The 17,203-nt window shown below is 51.0% G+C and overlaps 1 protein-coding gene across 1 annotated transcript in view; it reads left to right on the forward strand.

Moving 5' to 3' along the window:
* The first annotated feature begins 285 nt into the window (after nt 1-285).
* Nucleotides 286-17,203, forward strand: part of LOC134038252 (cAMP-dependent protein kinase type I-beta regulatory subunit-like) — a 27,387-nt gene continuing 10,469 nt past the window's right edge. Inside the window, exons 1-3 of the mRNA XM_062483764.1 lie at nt 286-445; nt 1,392-1,588; nt 16,060-16,230. Of these exons, the coding sequence (XP_062339748.1) occupies nt 1,412-1,588; nt 16,060-16,230 (348 nt within the window). The 5' untranslated portion in view covers nt 286-445; nt 1,392-1,411. The remainder of the gene's footprint in view (nt 446-1,391; nt 1,589-16,059; nt 16,231-17,203) is intronic.

Below are 17,203 nucleotides of genomic sequence, written 5' to 3' on the forward strand. Positions count from 1 at the left end.
TTAGGCGCTATCACAGGCCCAATCATGTTATGCGCTTCTGAAACATACAGTAACATAATACATCCAATATGCCGTTCTACTTCCAGCTGTCACATAATGTTCTCATTCTTATGCCACTGGAAGAACACCTGTCCCGTGACTAGGTTACGTACTGTGCTATTTTTCCTCTTTTCGTCAAGAAAGTGGAGTACGACAAGCCTATCATTATTTAATCTGTTCACTTGAATAAATCAAAGTTGTTTGGCTTGTTGCATGTCCTGCAGGGCAGCTTTGCGGTCGAATAAAAAGTGACAAATTGACGTCACTGGAACCGACGCAGTGCGAGCCAAGAGAGAAGACAGCAACCGGGGCAGTCGCATCAGCAGCATCCTAGCTACGTAAATAGAGTAGCCCTCCGTAGCTAGCCTAAACGAGCATTACCTCTGAGCATCCCCACAAAACAACGGTAAGGACACCGACGCACGATTTATTCCATACTTTAGCAAACCACTAACGTCTAGTGATGCACGAAACACCACATAAATTGATGGATGCATTTGCGTTGCTTCGTTGCGATTGGGTTGTAATGATCTTGACAGATGCTGAAAGATATGGCATTTTATCGAACATGTTGAAACAGGTGTTCTTTGTATATTCTATCACATGAAACACCAGCTAGATATTAAACTTTGCTATTTGACATAAACGATATATACTCCACGTTGCCCTTGTGCATCTTGCTATTTATCACGACAGAGAACTGCTTTGGTTTATGGGCTAGCAAGCTAACTGCATGCACTGTAGCTAGGTCGTAGGTAAAATAACGGTGTTTCGTTTTTAATTTCCATAGCGGAAGTGAATTATTGACATCTCTCGGTGATAGCAAGCACGATACAGCATCTCTCAAATATACATCAAATAACCAACATTAACATTATAGGTTCCTAATTCCGGGAAATGTACAGCTGAGTTTGTAAATATTTTATATAAATAGAATTCAATTTCAGCTTGTTTTTCAACAACTGTGTCATTCCGCTTTATCAGAGACATGTGAAGGCTACACAAAAAGTCCGACCAACTCACTGCAGTGAATATAGTTATTCAAACAACACAGTTGTTATTTCCACCTGCTCAGATACTTTCTATAGCTGTTCAGGATAAAAACACGGATTGTTCTCATCATCGAGCATGAAATAGCTCTCTAGCTACGACATGCAGTACCACATCCACTCCCTATCACAAGCGATGAAGGAAAATGCAGACTGACAGTAACTCTTTTGAGAGGTTCCTCAAAGAGACACAAAGAACCCCAGGCCAGGGGGGGGGGGGGGGCAGGGGGGCTGCTGTGCTCTCATTCCCCCTCCTCTCCTCCCTTCCCCTCGCCTCTCACCCCTCCTCTCCTCCCTTTGCAGCGGCAGCAATAAAAGATAAGATGGCCACCTCCTCCTCCTCCAATCTGGAAGAAGACGAGAGTCTGAAGGGCTGTGAGGTCTTTGTGCAGAAGCACAACATCCAGCAGATCCTCAAAGAGTGCATTGTGAACCTCTGCATCGCCAAGCCAGAGCGGCCTATGAAGTTCCTGCGGGAGCACTTTGAAAAGCTGGAGAAGGTTTGTGGAAAACTACCCCCCCCCCCTTTCCTCCTTTTTATGCCTTTGAACTCCTTTCAATAATAGAAAACGAGGAGAGAAGAAACCTTTTTAAATGTCAGAATGTTATCGCTCGGTTATGCGTGGGGACCTTGTCGAAAGACAAGTAATGGCTGTACGACAGGTACGCCCATGATTATACACTAATGTACTTGTGCACTAGTTGGAGGGTGGTGTTATTGAGGGATATGCCAAAGTGTTTTGGATGGGAATTGTAGTTGCATTGGTACGGTCATTTTGGACTATGATTCATATCTCCATACCCCTTTGTAGCCTAGCGTGCTTCAGAGTGGACTAGGAGCATGAATGGAGGCTTTGTTGTGTCTGTGCTTTGTTGTCCGCCAAATCATCCATGCGCTCCGAAGGAAAAAGATAGAACTTGGAGCGGTAACTTTGATATCGTCCTCGTACGGTATAGTTTGCGTCTCACGACACGGTTTACGGTGTCCTTCTCAAAGAAGGTACATGAGAAGGACAACACCCACCCAACAGGACTTTGTTTATCCTGTCATTTAGCTGCTTGCTGGCTCTTAATTGACTTGTGTGCGTCCGTGTGACTGAGTGAGATGAATAGATGGGGGTTGTTTGTTAGTGTAGACCGGCCTAACTGGAACTGGGCTTTTCATTCGCCAGCACAGATAGGTACATTGGTCTGTTCTGCTGAAAGGTGGGCATTGTAGGTGTGTGTGTGTGTGAGGGGGGGGGGGGCTTCAACAACAAGTTGATGAAATCGATAAAAATGTTTTGTAAAAGTACACCACCCAAAAGGCAACACATTTGATTAGTTGTGTCTATGTTTGTGGCAGAGCTGGTTACATCACTTCAAGACATGGAAAAACAAACATTTGAAACATGTTGGAGGCAGAAAAAACAGTTAAACCATAATCCTCTACAGTATGCAAGCCCCCACCCCTAGCTCCTCATCTTGATGCAAAGGCCCAGATGGAGCTTGGTGGTGTTGCATTTCCGGCCATTTTATTCTATGAACTCCAGTCTATATATCCAATACCATGCTCCCCCACTATGTGTATGGGTGGGGGGTGGTAATGTGAACAGAACAGAAGATGTACGAATATGTACGAATAAAGAGAGAGAGAGAGAGAGAGAGAGAGAGAGAGAGCGAGAGAGAGAGAGAGCGGGGGAGAGCGGGGGAGAGCGGGGGAGAGAAGGAAACCGAGTGAGAGACGGAGAGGCAGAGAGAGAGAGAGAGAGAGAAGGAGAGGCGTTGAGAGATGGAGACAGAGTGAGAGAAGGAGAGGCAGAGAGAGAGAGAGAAGGAGAGGTAGAAAGAGAGCGAAGGAGAGGCAGAGAGAAAGAGGGAGAGAGAAGGAGAGAGAGAGGATTGAGAGAGAGAAGGAGAGGCGTTGAGAGATGGAGACAGCGAGAGAAGGAGAGGCAGAGAAAGAGAGAGAGAGGTAGAGAGAGAGGATTGAGAGAGAGAAGGAGAGGCAGAGAGAAGGAGAGGCAGAGAGAAGGAGAGGCAGAGAGAAGGAGAGGCAGAGAGAAGGAGAGGCAGAGAGAAGGAGAGGCAGAGAGAAGGAGAGGCAGAGAGAAAGAGAGAAGAAGAGGCAGAGAGAGAGAAAGCTCTCTATGACTCCCATCCCTGTCAACGTTCTCCACAGGTCGTCTCCTCTGTGCATGTTAGATGAAGACGTCTGCTGAGCAGTCCAGTTTTCCTGCTGTGACTCTGAGGAGTGAAGCACTCTGACTCTGGAAGGAGAACATCCAGCACCTCAGTCTAGTCAGTCTAACTCGTCCCTCTCACCTGACCAGTGTCAAACCATCAACCTACAACCAATAGGCTAGATGTAATTGTGTGAGTGCCACTGCCACTGCCCTCCTCTCCTCTCCACCGTTCACACACGCTCAAATCTTGTTCCAAGACGTAGACTTTGGCTGATGCCATACCGTAAAACAAACTAATAGGACAACATGATTTCGGTTGGATCGTGTAGTTATGCTGACCCTCTAGGGTTTTGCCGAAAGGTTTGTGTCAAGTGTTTTGCTAAACAGTAGTGCCATTCTGTGTTGTGACTAGGAGGTGTCTGCTGGGTTGTGGTTTGAGCCACACTGTGTGTGTGTGTGTGTGTGTGTTTGTGTTTGTAGGGGGTGGGCTGCATGCTGGAGACAGAACTCGCCAAAGGGAACAGTGGAAGGATTTCTATCTCCCTTCTCTGCCTTGTGTGTGTGTGTGTGACAGTCATCTGATGTGTTGGAACACAGTACAACTGATGATGCAGTTTGCTGACCCAGTTGCGTCCTTAATCTGGATTGCATCCTCATCTGGAGTAGGGTAACCTCCGTCCAGAACAACAGCCTACATTCCCCCTACCCAGCATCCACCAAATATAGGGGTCAGATGGCTGAGCGGTTAGGGAGTCGGGCTATTAATCAGAAGGTTGCTGGTTCGAATCCCGGCTGTGCCAGGCACTTCACCCTACTTGTCTCGGGGAGAATGTCCCTGTACTTACTGTAAGTCGCTCTGGATAAGAGCGTCTGCTAAATGACTAAATGTAAATGTAAATATACTGTCATACCATTAGCATTAGCTTTGCACGTAGCTTAGCACAAGTAGTCACTTGTTTAGACTGGTCTAAACCCAATTCTGCACTTTGCTCAAATCGAGTCAGATCAATCAGGTTTTGGATTCAAACACAGTTTAGACGCAGATTAAGGCGAGACTAGTAGCAGACTACAGCTCTGTTTCTCGCTAGGCCTCGCTAACCCTCCACGTCCTCCATTCTCTGTTTCTATGTGATAGCGGATTACAGGGCGGGAAATGAGCAGACCACCAGTCGTGTCGCATGGATTATAACCGTTCAGCCTTTCCATTCAAAACCCAGATTATAATCTGGGTGAGTTTTTCTGCTATGGGCTCTGGTGTGTGAGAATGTATCCTATAGGTTAGAGGTGTGTCCTGTGTTTGTGTCCTGTTTGCCTGGATTTGTACATTATTTTTGGGTGTGTGTATTGTTTGTTTGCCTGATTGTGTACATATGGATGTGTGTGTGTGTGCCCGCCTCTCCCAGCTCCTCCGCTAGCCCACGACAGGGTTAAATAGCCGCGTTAATCCCCAGCGGGGGCCCATCGTCAAGGAGACAGCAAGGCAGAGGATCAAGCTGACTGTATGTAGCTAGCATCGGCTAGTGCTAGCTCGGGCTGAGGGCATGGGGAATACTGCGGTTTGGGAGTGTGAATACTAATGGAGGTGACGTAGCGTAGCATGCGGTACAGTTACACTGTGACACGATAATATCTGGTGCCCATGGTTTCTATTCCTCAGTGACATCCTCTTTCTGTCACAGTGCCACTTGGAATCAGGAGCGAGTTTTAGAGAAGGCGTGTATTAAAATAAAGTCGATTAGAAGTAGAAAATAAGCAAGTAAAAATATAACTGCAGATTACACAAGAACTATTGTAATTATGCCTTTTACTTATAGTACTTGTTTTATCTTTCTTTATATTTCTACTTACTATTTTTATTGTTATGCACCAACATACCAAAGCAAATTCCTCGCATGTGTGAATTTACTTAATAAAGGAATAAACCAGATTCTGATTCTGTTAGCTATAGTCCTCAGATGTTATTTGAACTGTCTTTCAGTACAATAATACGTTCGTCAAACCCATACATTATTTAAACCCAATCCAATCTATCTTATCTCAGCCACATACATGAGTTTATATTAATTACCAATTAAAGTAGTTAGGGTAACTTTGTGGCAGGTATCAGGATTCATATTTGAAGAATTGGCTCATTCCTGCATATGAATCCATGATGTAATGCACCGCTGTGTGTGTGTGAGATATGGTATCGCCTACGTCAGGGTAATTTTTTTCGGATGAAGGGAATCTGGGATCTCAGCCTCCTGGACGCCGTTTCATTCCTCCCCTCCTCTTTTTCCTTCTCAGCGTCCTGTCTCTCCCTGCCCTGCCCTGCCTCTCCCTGCCCTGTCTCTCCCTGCCCTGCCTCTCCCTGCCCTGTCTCTCCCTTCCCTGCCCTGCCTCTCCCTGCCCTGCCTCTCCCTGCCCTGTCTCTCCCTGCTCTGTCTCTCCCTGCCCTGCCCTGCCTCTCCCTTCCCTGCCTCTCCCTGCCCTGCCTCTCCATGCCCTGCCTCTTCCTGCCCTGCTTCTCCCTGCCCTGCCTCTCCCTGCCCTGCCTCTCCCTGCCCTGCCTCTCCCTGCCCTGCCTCTCCCTGCCCTGCCTCTTCCTGCCCTGCTTCTCCCTGCCCTGCCTCTCCCTGCCCTGCCTCTCCCTGCCCTGCCTCTCCCTGCCCTGCCTCTCCCTGCCCTGCCTCTTCCTGCCCTGCTTCTCCCTGCCCTGCCTCTTCCTGCCCTGCCTCTCCATGCCCTGCCTCTCCCTGCCCTGCCTCTCCCTGCCCTGCCTCTCCCTGCCCTGCCTCTTCCTGCCCTGTGTCTCCCTGATGGCGTCTGTACTGAGTGCTGAGTGTGTGTGTTTGTGTTGAGGTTACCTGGGATTGGCAGCACAGGATAGACACGAGTGAACCGAAAGTGTATGTTGAGAGGTGCGTAATTTGTGTACGTGTGTGTGAGAGGTGTGCATGTGTGTGTAATCAGCATATGTGAGAGGTGTGTGTGTGTAATATGTGTGAGAGGTGTGTATGGGTGTATTCAGTGTATATGAGGTGTGTGTGTGAGAGAGGTGTGTGTGTAATCAGTGTGTGTATGAGGATTGTGTGTGTGTGTGTGTGTGTTTAGTGGGGATTGGGCCTGTCGCTGTCCTATGGGAAGCTCTCTAGAGAGAGAGACGGGGTTTGAAGTGCCAAGGAAGGGATTCAGCATGGACCTCCCACTCCTATCTCTCCCTCCTTATCCATCACCTGTTCTCCACCGCCTCTCCTCTTCAAATACCTCTCTCTCTCTCCAGCTCGCTGCTCACCTTCTCTTCTTTCTTTGTTTCTCCACTCTCACTCTCTCTCTCTCTCCCCCCTTGCTATCTGTTCCTTGTCTTCCCTCCATCTCTCCCCCACCCACCCTGCCTCCCCGGTCGATGACGTAGGTTTCGATGTTTTGTACGGCTTGTTATTTTAGTTTTCTCCCCTCTCCCTCAATCTGAGGCTGTAACCAAGGCGACAGGACCCGGTGACAGCCTTGGGGGCGCTGTATTCAATAAACCCCTTTATTTCCCACTTAGATTTTTTTTTTGTCGGTTCACTTTTTGTTGTGCCAGACACACTGTCTGGGTATTGTACAAACCCACTCACATGTTGTCACCCTTGAGTCGGACTCGTTCAAGGCGTCGTCGTACTCTTCCCGCAATTCTATATTCCTGTTTCTCTGTCCTTCTCTCTTTTCTCTCTCTCTGTTTTTGTCCTTTTGTCTTTTGAGTAACTCTCTCTATCCGTCACTCACTATCTCTCTCTTTCTGGCTGTCTTCATTTCTCCCTACACTGCAAAAATGCCCTATCAAATTCAAGTGCAGACATATTAATTATGAGCTTGCTTACGCTTAAAACAAGTCCATTTGACTGGCAGTGCAGTACAAAAACGTCAAATGAAGTCACTAGAGAAGCCATTAAAAAACCAGCCAACTACATTTAAAATCCCAAAACAACGTAGGCCTACCTCTCTCTCTCTCTCTCTCTCTCTTACACACTTGTCTTGCACACAACTCTCACTCTATTCTCCATCACCTACACACACACACACACACACATGCTGACTTCCATACGTGTCTGACGTATGAAGAACACTGCGCTCAGGTAGTCTGCTGACTCCACCTCTCTGTTCCTCTCTCTGTTCCTCTCTGTTAATCTCTCTTCCTCTCTTCTTTCTATTTCTTCCTTCTTTCATGCATCTGAATCACGGCATTCTTTGAATGAGCCCTGCTCACTCTGAGTGGGGGGGTCCACACACACACACACATGCCTTCCTGGGCCTCTCTCTTTATGAATAGGTGTCGGTGTGTGTCAGGCAGCTTATCATTGAGGAGTGCAGTCCACAGTTTCCGGCACTGAGGTGTGCAGAGGGTGAGTGTGAGGGTGTGCGTGTGCACGCGTGCAGAGTGCGAGTGTGCGTGTGCACGCGTGCCGAGTGCGTGTGTGCGTGTCCACGCGTTCCTCAAGGGTGTGTTTCAAACTGCGTGTGGCGCCACTGGTCGGAGAGTGCGTCCGTCAGTCTTGTAACGACAGGCCCAGGAGTCCCAGGGAGGTTGTCGAGGGTCAGCGGCGTTGCTAAGAGCGGGTCAGCCGAAAAGGTCCGCATGTCAGCAGTCTTCAAATCGCGGTCGGACGCAAAAACATTTTTAAAATTTTCCTTTCTCCCTACTCTCCTTTCTTTCATACGACAAAAGTCACTCAGAGAAGTCACTCAGAGAACAAACAACACCACACATCGTTCCAAAGCTCGCAAGCTGCACTTTCGTGATCTGGAAAGAACAACCCGGAAAAAGAACCATGCGCCCCTCGAGGGCTCCTGTCACATTCTGAAAACCCTCCCAGACTCTCGATTCCCAGGCATCCTGTCACCCCGGCGTCTGCTCCCAGCCCCATTCCCATTGGTCGAGCCCCGACCAATGGGAATGTTTGCTTTGAGCTGCAGTCCCCGTGTGTTCTCCCTGCCCAGATCTGGACGGGAAATGTTTATGAGAGGCGACACACAAACACCCAGAGCCGGCGCTCAAACTCATGCGGTCGCCTCGACCCGTTCTCAAATGAACTCTCGACCACACACAGACGTAAGACTTTCGAAATTCGATCGCCTCGACCCGTTCTCAAGATGAACTCTCGCCCCCACACACAGACGCCTATAAATCGCCGGTTGCGAGCATGTGAGGCTCTCCAGGGGCCACGGAGGAAGGAGACGACACCGCATCTCATCTCCCGATCTTCACCTGACTCCTCATGAGCTGTGGCCCGCGGCGCCGAGACCCCCTGATCAACATCATCCTCGCCATCACCCGCGTCATCCTCCTCGTCAGGGTGTGACGGCGCAGACAGACACAGCTTGGTATCCTTACTGAGAAGGAGGACATTCTGTCCATCTGAGGATAAAACGGTTGCAGGCTGTGTGTGTATGTGTGTAATTTATTATGAGGCCTAGGTGGTCCGCCTACACACACACACACACTGCTGGGTTATCTTAAGCTGCGTCATGAGGACTGGTGTTAGTGCCCACCGGTTTGGGCCGAATGATTCAGAATGGTCAACATTTGTGTGTGTGTGTGGGTGTGTGTGACTTTGAGCCATCACATGTCACAGCCTTGTGCTCTCCTCCTGCTCCTAACCACCTGCAGTCATTACTGGGAAACATCCCATAATAATACATTTCCCTCCCTCCCTCCGTTCCACCATTCCATTCTCACATCTGCAGACACGGGTGTGTCAGTGACACCATGTGTTTCAATTCCATCTTGTGTCAGTCTCTGTGTCACCCTTTCACTCTTTCTCTCCCGTTCTCTCTCTCTCTCTCTCTCTCTCTCTCCCTTTCACTATCCGTCTCTCTTTCTCTCGCTCCCTCATTCTCGCTCCCTCACTCTCGCCCCCTCTCTGTCTCTTCCCCCCCCTTTCTCCCTCTCTCCTTTCTCTACAGAAGCCTGTCTTTCTGAAGCCTGTCTCTTCTCTCATTCTGCCTCATCTTCTATATTATTCTTCCCTCCATGCCTCTGAGGAACTCCCCCCCCTCCTTCCTCTGTCCTGTCACAGTCTGATGAGCCTCGACAATCCAGCTAGACAGAGTTGAAGAAAGAAGGTGCAGACTGTGTGTAGTATATACACACATAGTATATGTGTATAGTATATAGTGTATAGTATATGCACACAGTAGATAGGAGAGACAGAAGGAGAGGAGTATTGGGAATCGAGAGAAAGACAAATGATGAGCAGCCTGGGTTTGCTTGATTGCGGCGCTGTGCGGTTGCCAGTGTGGTCCAGCCACCCACGGTCCCTCATTAGCAGGTTGGGAGCCAGGCTAATCTGCCCCGTCACACTGGGCCAGCTGTGGTTGCCAGGTTTAGCTTGTTACCAGCTACCACAAACCACACACACCACCACGCCCTGTCCATCAGAAACATCATGTCCAAACCCCACACCTTCTCAGCTCACAGCTTCTGGAATATCACCAAGCCCCTCGCTGCTGACAACCTTTCCCATTCCGAGCTAGTCCTAACCATAACACTAACAGGAGGGTTGAACAGAGGGGGGAAGTTCTTCAAAGCCTTCCTGATTGACAATTTGTCAGGTGTGTAGTAGCGCCGTCTTGAGCGCGTTCCAACGAGAATGTGCTGTCGAGTGGCAGGAACGCCCTTAACCCCTCTCTCTCTCACTCTCTTTCTGTTTTTGCTTCCTTGCTTTCTTCCCTGCTCTCTCTCTCTTTCTTTTCTTTCTCTCCGCTTCCATCCTCCCTCTCTCCTGACCTCTCGGCCTAACCTGGGGTCATCTGAGAAGATGCTCTGAGCCCAGAGTGGGGATCACTCACTCTTGATGCTGCCCCAGGGTGTGTGTGTGTGTCCAGACCTTATCTCACCATGCCTAGAGTCCAGTCACCTAGCGATGTGTGTGTGTGTGTGTGTGTCCAGACCTTATCTCACCATGCCTAGAGTCCAGTCACCTAGCGGTGTGTGTGTGTGTGTGTGTGTGTGTGTGTGGGGGGGGGTTGTAACTAAGCCCCTCTAGGAATGCACTCAGTGACCCCCTGAAGAAAGCACACCTCTGACAGGAGAATAGGTAGACCCTCTTCCACACACTCTCACACACACACACACACACACAGATGCACTTACACACACCCTCTCCACCCTGTCACCATGGTGGTCCCTCTTTGTCTGATCTCACTGGCCCTGGCATGTCCCCTCGGGCTGGCTAACTCCTGGGTGGTGGCCTGGGCCCGGGGTTCTGCTGTGTGTGTGTGTGTGTGGGCCTGGGGTTCTGCTGTGTGTGTGTGTGTGGTAAAAAATAGGAGTGAATTAGGCATGCTGTGAATCTCGTGAGAAAAGCTCAACGTTTGTTAGCATTCTAGTGGTTAGCAAGCAAGGCTAGCATGAGGTACAGCATCATGGCCCAGCTGCGTGTGCCTGGCTTAGCTAAGCGACCCTGGCTTAGCTAGGTTAGCCTGGCTTAGCTAGGTTAGCCTGGCTTAGCTAGGTTAGCCTGGCATAGCTGGGTTAGCCTCAGTTAGCTTGGTTAGCCTGGCTTAACTAGGTTAGCCTGGCATAGCTGGGTTAGCCTCAGTTAGCTTGGTTAGCCTGGCTTAACTAGGTTAGCCTGGCATAGCTGGGTTAGCCTCAGTTAGCTTGGTTAGAGTGCTAGCACGGTGGGTGGCGTGACAGGCTGACAGCCATTGTCTCCGCTCCTCCCTGTGGCTCATCATCATCGCTGTACAGGCTGAGTGTGATTTACTGCCCTCGTTAGCTCCACAGAGACACGGGCAAGAGCAGACACCGAGGTGCTCCTTTTAACCAGGACTGTGGATGACACACCCTGGACCCAGAGTGGGACTGAACGTAACCTGGACAAACACACACACACACACACTCTCACAAACACACTCTCATACACACACACACACACTCACACACACACCCTTATACACACACACACACGCACGCTGTCTCACACACACACTCACACACACACTCTCATACACACACACACACACACACACACCCTTATACACACACACACGCACGCTGTCTCACACACACACTCACACATACACTCTCATACACACACACACACACTGTCTCTCAAACACACACACACTCACAAACACACTCTCCCACAGACACATAGTTCAGTGCTAGAGATGGGAGGGATCTGAAAGTGTGTGTGTGTGTGTGTGTGTGGTGGGGGTATTTCGGGTCAAGGAGGAGCTCAAAACACTGAACCCACACACACCCACACGCACACACACATGCTAACACATCACAGCCCCAGCGGACAAGCAGGCAGAAATCCCTCAGACAACACAGGGGCATGCGTCCATTATGGGCCAGCAGTGGGCCCGAATGGAGCGACGACTGGACTAACTCTGTGAATGGAAGGGGGGCGGGCTCCTTCTATGTCACGCACCGCTGCCCGTGTTTGTTGTGGCTCCCGTCGCACGCTTCCACCCGGGCGGTAGACTCCGCCTCTTTCATCCGAGCGAGGGGGCCAGAGGTGGAACGGATGGGAGTCGAAGACGGGCTGTCGAGGGGCTGTGAATAGACAGCGGTGACGACAAGCTCGAGAGGGGACGGGTGGTTGTTTTTTGCAGCGTTTGTCACGCGGTGAACGGAGCGCTTCTCCGATTGGCCCGAGTGCTCGAGAGGTGAGAGACGCGATGGGGCGCAGCGATGAGTCACGAGGCTCCTCTTTTAACCGCCATCAATCACATTAGAGGAGTTCCTGTTTGTTCGAGCGAATCATCCTCCGAATTAGGACGAAAATGGAGGCCATGATTGTCCGAAGCCATTAGTTATGGTGCGTGCGTGTTTGTAAGGGCATTCTTTCCTTGTTCACCCCCCCCCCCCCCCCGTCTCACCTGTCTTCGCCTCGAACACTCTCCCTCCCTCTCTCCCTTCTCATATCGTTGCTTCTCTTACGGTTTTTCTCTCTATTTGCGTGGTTCCCTCTCTCTCTTGAGCTTGGACCCTCTCCCTGTCCTCCTCCCTCCATCTCTCTCCTCCGCTTAGGAAGTGCCATCCCATGTGTCCTCTCTCTCTCTCTCTCTCTCTCTCTCTCTCTCTCTCTCTCTCTCTCTCTCTCTCTCTCTCTCTCCTCTCTTTCTGGCAGCCAGCCGGTGATAATGACGCAGACAGAGAGAGGGGGAGGGATGGAGGGAGGAAGGGGAGGAAGAAGGGGGAGAGGGAAGATACATGGAGTATCAGACTGAGATGTAGAGTAGCTACCACAGAGACGTAGAGACAGAGAGAAACAGAGAGAGAGAGAAACAGAGAGCGAGAGAAACAGAGAGAGAAACAGAGAGAGAAGACCGTTTGTAAGGGGTGTCCGACTGTTTCTTCATCTGACCTCTTCCTTGCGTCACCACTACGTGTGTGTACGTGTGTGTGTGTCCATCTGCGCTTGACACTGTGTGTGTGTGTGTGTGTGTGTAAGGGGCTATGCCGTGCACAGTACCAGCATGCGGAGGCAATCAAACACACACACAATGGGCTGGCTTCAGAGCCTGTGCCCTCTCTAGGAAATGGGGAGTGGGTGGGTTGGGGGGTGGTGGGGGGGTGGGGGGAGGCAGGGAGGGTGGGTGATGAGGTCAGGGGCTGGTACTACTGACCATGGATGGTGCTGCCAGTACAGGCTGGCCACTGTATGAACACATGCTCAGACCTGACATTTGGTCGGGACAGTGGTTAGTGTCTAAAGCACTGACATTTTCTCTCAGCAGTGGAATCTGTGTGTGTGTGTGTGTGCGTGCGCGTGTTTTGAGCGTGTTTCTGCACAAGCGTCAGCGCCTGTGTGTGCGTGCGTGCGTGCGCGCGCGTATGTGCCAACGCTGCTTCCTGTTCCGACTCGCGACCAGACGGATGCTTACGGTGCCGGGTTGTCATGGTGAAGGGGAGGAAACGAGAGGAGCCTGTGCATCGCTCAGCCTGATTGTGTGAGTGTGTGCGCAAGCAGAAAGAGAGAGAGAGTGAGAGAGAGAGGGAGGTAGAGGAGGAGGAGGAGAGTCAGACTGGCGCAGGAGAGAAGAGGAGAGAAGCACTCTGTCGTGATCCGTGTTTTCAGCACCAGTTTTTGGGACTGCCGTTGGGTCTTACTTTGGGGGACTGCAGACACACACAAACACACGCTCGCGCTTTCACCATCTTCACACACACAGTCTCTCTGTCGCTCTTCATCTCTCTCACACACACACACACACACGCACCACAGACATACTTATTGTCTTACGTGCACACACACACTCTCCAGCGGCCATGGCAACGTGGCGAGTGTCTGCTGTGCCAGGTGGAGTACAGTGATGCGTGTGTCGGGTGTGTGTGGGAAAGGAACAGTTCTCGGTTGACTCACACACACATACACTAATGAGTGCTTCATCCAAGGGGCCGCTGCCGGGGGCTTCGGGGGCCCCTCCGGACACACCGGCCTGTCCAGGGGCCCTTCATGGCATGGTAAATATTACTTACCTACTAGCGGCGAATGATAACTAGCCGCTAATGCTATTGCTAACATTGAATTGCACCTGAAGAGGCTAAGGCTAGCTTTGCTAGCTTGAGGCACGCACGCGTGCTAGGATGATACGCTGGTTAGTGTACTACAGATCAAGTGTACATGTGGGTGATTTGAGTTGCTTTGGAGTGTGGTGTAGGCATGGAAGGTCCATTATTATTGTTCTAAATGTGTGGGTGGGTTGTGGGTTGGCCATAGTTGTCCAGCTTCATGCTGATGCTGTGTGTGTGTGTGTGATGCATGACTCTTATGAATATAGGAAGCCTACTGCCAATGCAACCTGTTTTTCTGTTTGTATTTGTGGTGGATTATAGTGTGTGTGTGGAGGTGTGTGTGTGTCTGTGTGTGTGTCTGTGTGTGCGTGTGTCTGTGTGTGTGTCTGTGTGTGCGTGTGTCTGTGTGTGTGTCTGTGTGTGCGTGTGTCTGTGTGTGTGTGTGTGTGGGGGGGGGGGGGGGGTCTCGTTGCTGCTGATGTTTTTGTTTGTGTTTATCTACGCACACCTCCTCAGAGGGGGGAAGAGAGAACGAGAGTGTGTGTGTGTGCCGTTCTCTTCCCTGCTGGCTTTGTTCCCTCAGGGAGTGACTCTGCGTAATGTGTGTGTGTGTGTGCGTGTGTGTGCGTGCGTGCACTCTCTTCCCCGCGTGAGCCGTCCTTGTGTACGTCATCCGTTTCGCCCGGTAGGTGATGCGCGAGGACACGCAAGTCATCGCGAACCAGGCTGGAGACTGCTCACACACACGCACACTGTTTTGGAAATCATCGTGGCGGTGGGGGGGGGGGGGGGGGGGGAGTGGGTAGGAATACTTAAATAAGGATTCAATTTGAGAGACGGAGAGAAAACGGGAGTAACCTATTTCCATGTAAATGAAGTCATTGTGAGCAGGTGCTCGTCTGTGTGTCGGCCTGGATGGGGTCGTGTGCACCTGCATGTTCGCTGACACGGCGGAGGACGTCACTGTTCCGGACGGATGACGTCGGCGGAATGTCATTGGTGGAGCTCCCCAGTGTGGCTGTGCCAGAGGGGGTCAGTCTGGTTGTTGGGGGACGGATGATGTTGACGGAAAGTGGCGTGTTTTTAGAAGGTGTCCTCCCTCTCCCTCTCTCTCTCTCTCTCTCTCTCTCTCTCTCTCTCTCTCTCTCTCTCTCTCTAGCATTTTCAGTCTGTCTGGGCATCTTGGTGTTCCAACTGGCAAACACACACACACGCACATTAGTGTGCAGAAGTCTAATGCATCGCCACTGAAGATCCGAATGAAACAGTCGCTGCATTACAAACACGAACCCGTGATCGCGGATTCCTTTCACCCCCAGCTGTTGGAGGAAACAAATATAGTGAATCACCTCCATAAATACATCCTTTGTAGTGGCTGCCTCCACACACACACACACACACACACACACACACACACACACACACACACACACACACACACACACACACACACACACACACACACACACAGGCAGCTAAACAGACACCTTTCATCTGTAGTGTTCCCTAATGAGGTTAGCGATGCGTTGGTCACAGGGAGGGGGGGGGGGTCTGCGCTGAAACAACAGCTGGAGGCGACCTGCGTCTTTGGGGACCGTTCAAACAGATCTGAAGAGAAGGAGGATTTAAGAAAACAGGGAAAGCACGCCTGGTCTGCCCTGCGCAGGCCTGCTCGTCAATAATTTACTCATCTCTTCCGAGCCGCACCTTCCGCACACACACACCACACACACACACACACCACACACACACACACACAAACCATGAGCCTCCTCGGCCTACATTAGCCCTGGGTAACTCTGCACGTCTTGAGATGTTGGCCGAGTTGAGCAGCAGTTGTTTGGTGGTGACCTAGTTTGAGATGCTGTTGTGTGTGTGTGCGTGTGTGTGTGTGTGTGAGGGGTTATGTGGGACAAGCCCAGAAAACATATTTGGGGTGGAGTACAGGAGCTGTTTGGGGGCTGTTTGTTGTAGCGCTCTGTTCTCTCCTCACGGAATCCAAGCTGGGGGAAGGAGATGGTCGTGTGGTGAAGGTTGTTTACACAAGAGCAGTCTGTCTCTGTCTCTCTCTGTCTCTCTCTCTGTCTCTCTCTGTCTCTCTCTCTTCCTGTCTCTCTCTACCTGTCTCTGTGTCTGTCTGTCTGTCTCTCTCTCTTCCTGTCTCTCTCTCTCTCTTCTTCCTGTCTCTCTCTCTCTCTTCCTGTCTCTGTCTCTCTCCCTGCTTCTTTGATCCAACTTGCTCCCCTCTTCCACGTGTCTCCCTCCCTCCTCATCGCTTTTCTCCCTCTCCCCCCCCCCCCCCCCCCCCCTGCAGGAGGAGTGTAAGCAGCTGCTGGCCCGGCAGAAGTCCAGCTCCCAGTCCGACTCCCACGATGACGAGGTCTCCCCCCCGCCCCCCCAACCCGTGGTCAAGGCCCGCCGGCGCCGAGGCGGGGTCAGCGCCGAGGTCTACACCGAGGAGGACGCTGTCAGCTACGTCCGCAAGGTGAGCACATACGTATGCGTGAGAGTGTACTCGTGTGTGTAATCATGTGTGTGTGAGAGTGTGTAATCGTGTGTGTGTGTGTGTGTGTGTGTGTGTGTGAGTGTGTAATCGTGTGTGTGTGAGAGTGTGTAATCGTGTGTGTGTGTGTGTGTGTGTGTGTGTGAGAGTGTGTAATCGTGTGTGTGTGAGAGTGTATAATCGTGTGTGTGCGTGTGTGAGAAAGAGTGCACACACACACAGCTAGCTCGCGACACCCAGACTGTAAGGGGCATCTCCCAAGCCACCATCCTCCCTGCCCCACCCCTCCTCTTCCTTCCCACGCTCCCCCCTCCCTCCCTCCCCTCCCTCCCGTTCCTCCCCCACATTCCCCCTTTCTCCCTGATCGTTAGCCAGCTCTTTAGAAGCTGATTAAGATGACACGGCATTAATTGCCTGGTAATGACATAACAGCATGACCACCCCCTTCCACCATCATCACCCTCTAATCGCATGCCCACCGAAGCGTGCCCCGTGTGTGTGTTTGTGTGTGTGTGTGTGTGTGTGAGAGAGCCTTTACCCTTTTCATGTCCGGCAGGGGCTTCTACCATTAGTATAAAAAAATACACAGCCAGGTGATTCACACCAGTGTCAGGGCTACACACACGCACACACACCTCTGTCCATGACAGGAGGATTCATTTAGGGCCGAAACACTAGTTGGGGAAATGTGAGTGGAGGTAGAATTAGAACAGGATTTGAACAGCTAGCTAGGGAGGGATTAGAGCACAGGGCATGCACACACACACACACAAACACACACACACACACACACACACACAGAAACGGAGCAGGAGGAGATGGTATATGTCTGCACTGCTTTGTGTTTACATACAACACTACCACCACTGTTTGTGTCATTGTTTGTGTGCGTGCAGCCCTGAGGCGGACATCTGTGTCTGGGGAAACAGTCTTCAATCAATTAGATACAGCCTCT

The sequence above is a fragment of the Osmerus eperlanus genome, chromosome 2 (assembly GCF_963692335.1).
Source record: "Osmerus eperlanus chromosome 2, fOsmEpe2.1, whole genome shotgun sequence".
NCBI classification, from domain to species: Eukaryota; Metazoa; Chordata; class Actinopteri; order Osmeriformes; family Osmeridae; genus Osmerus; species Osmerus eperlanus.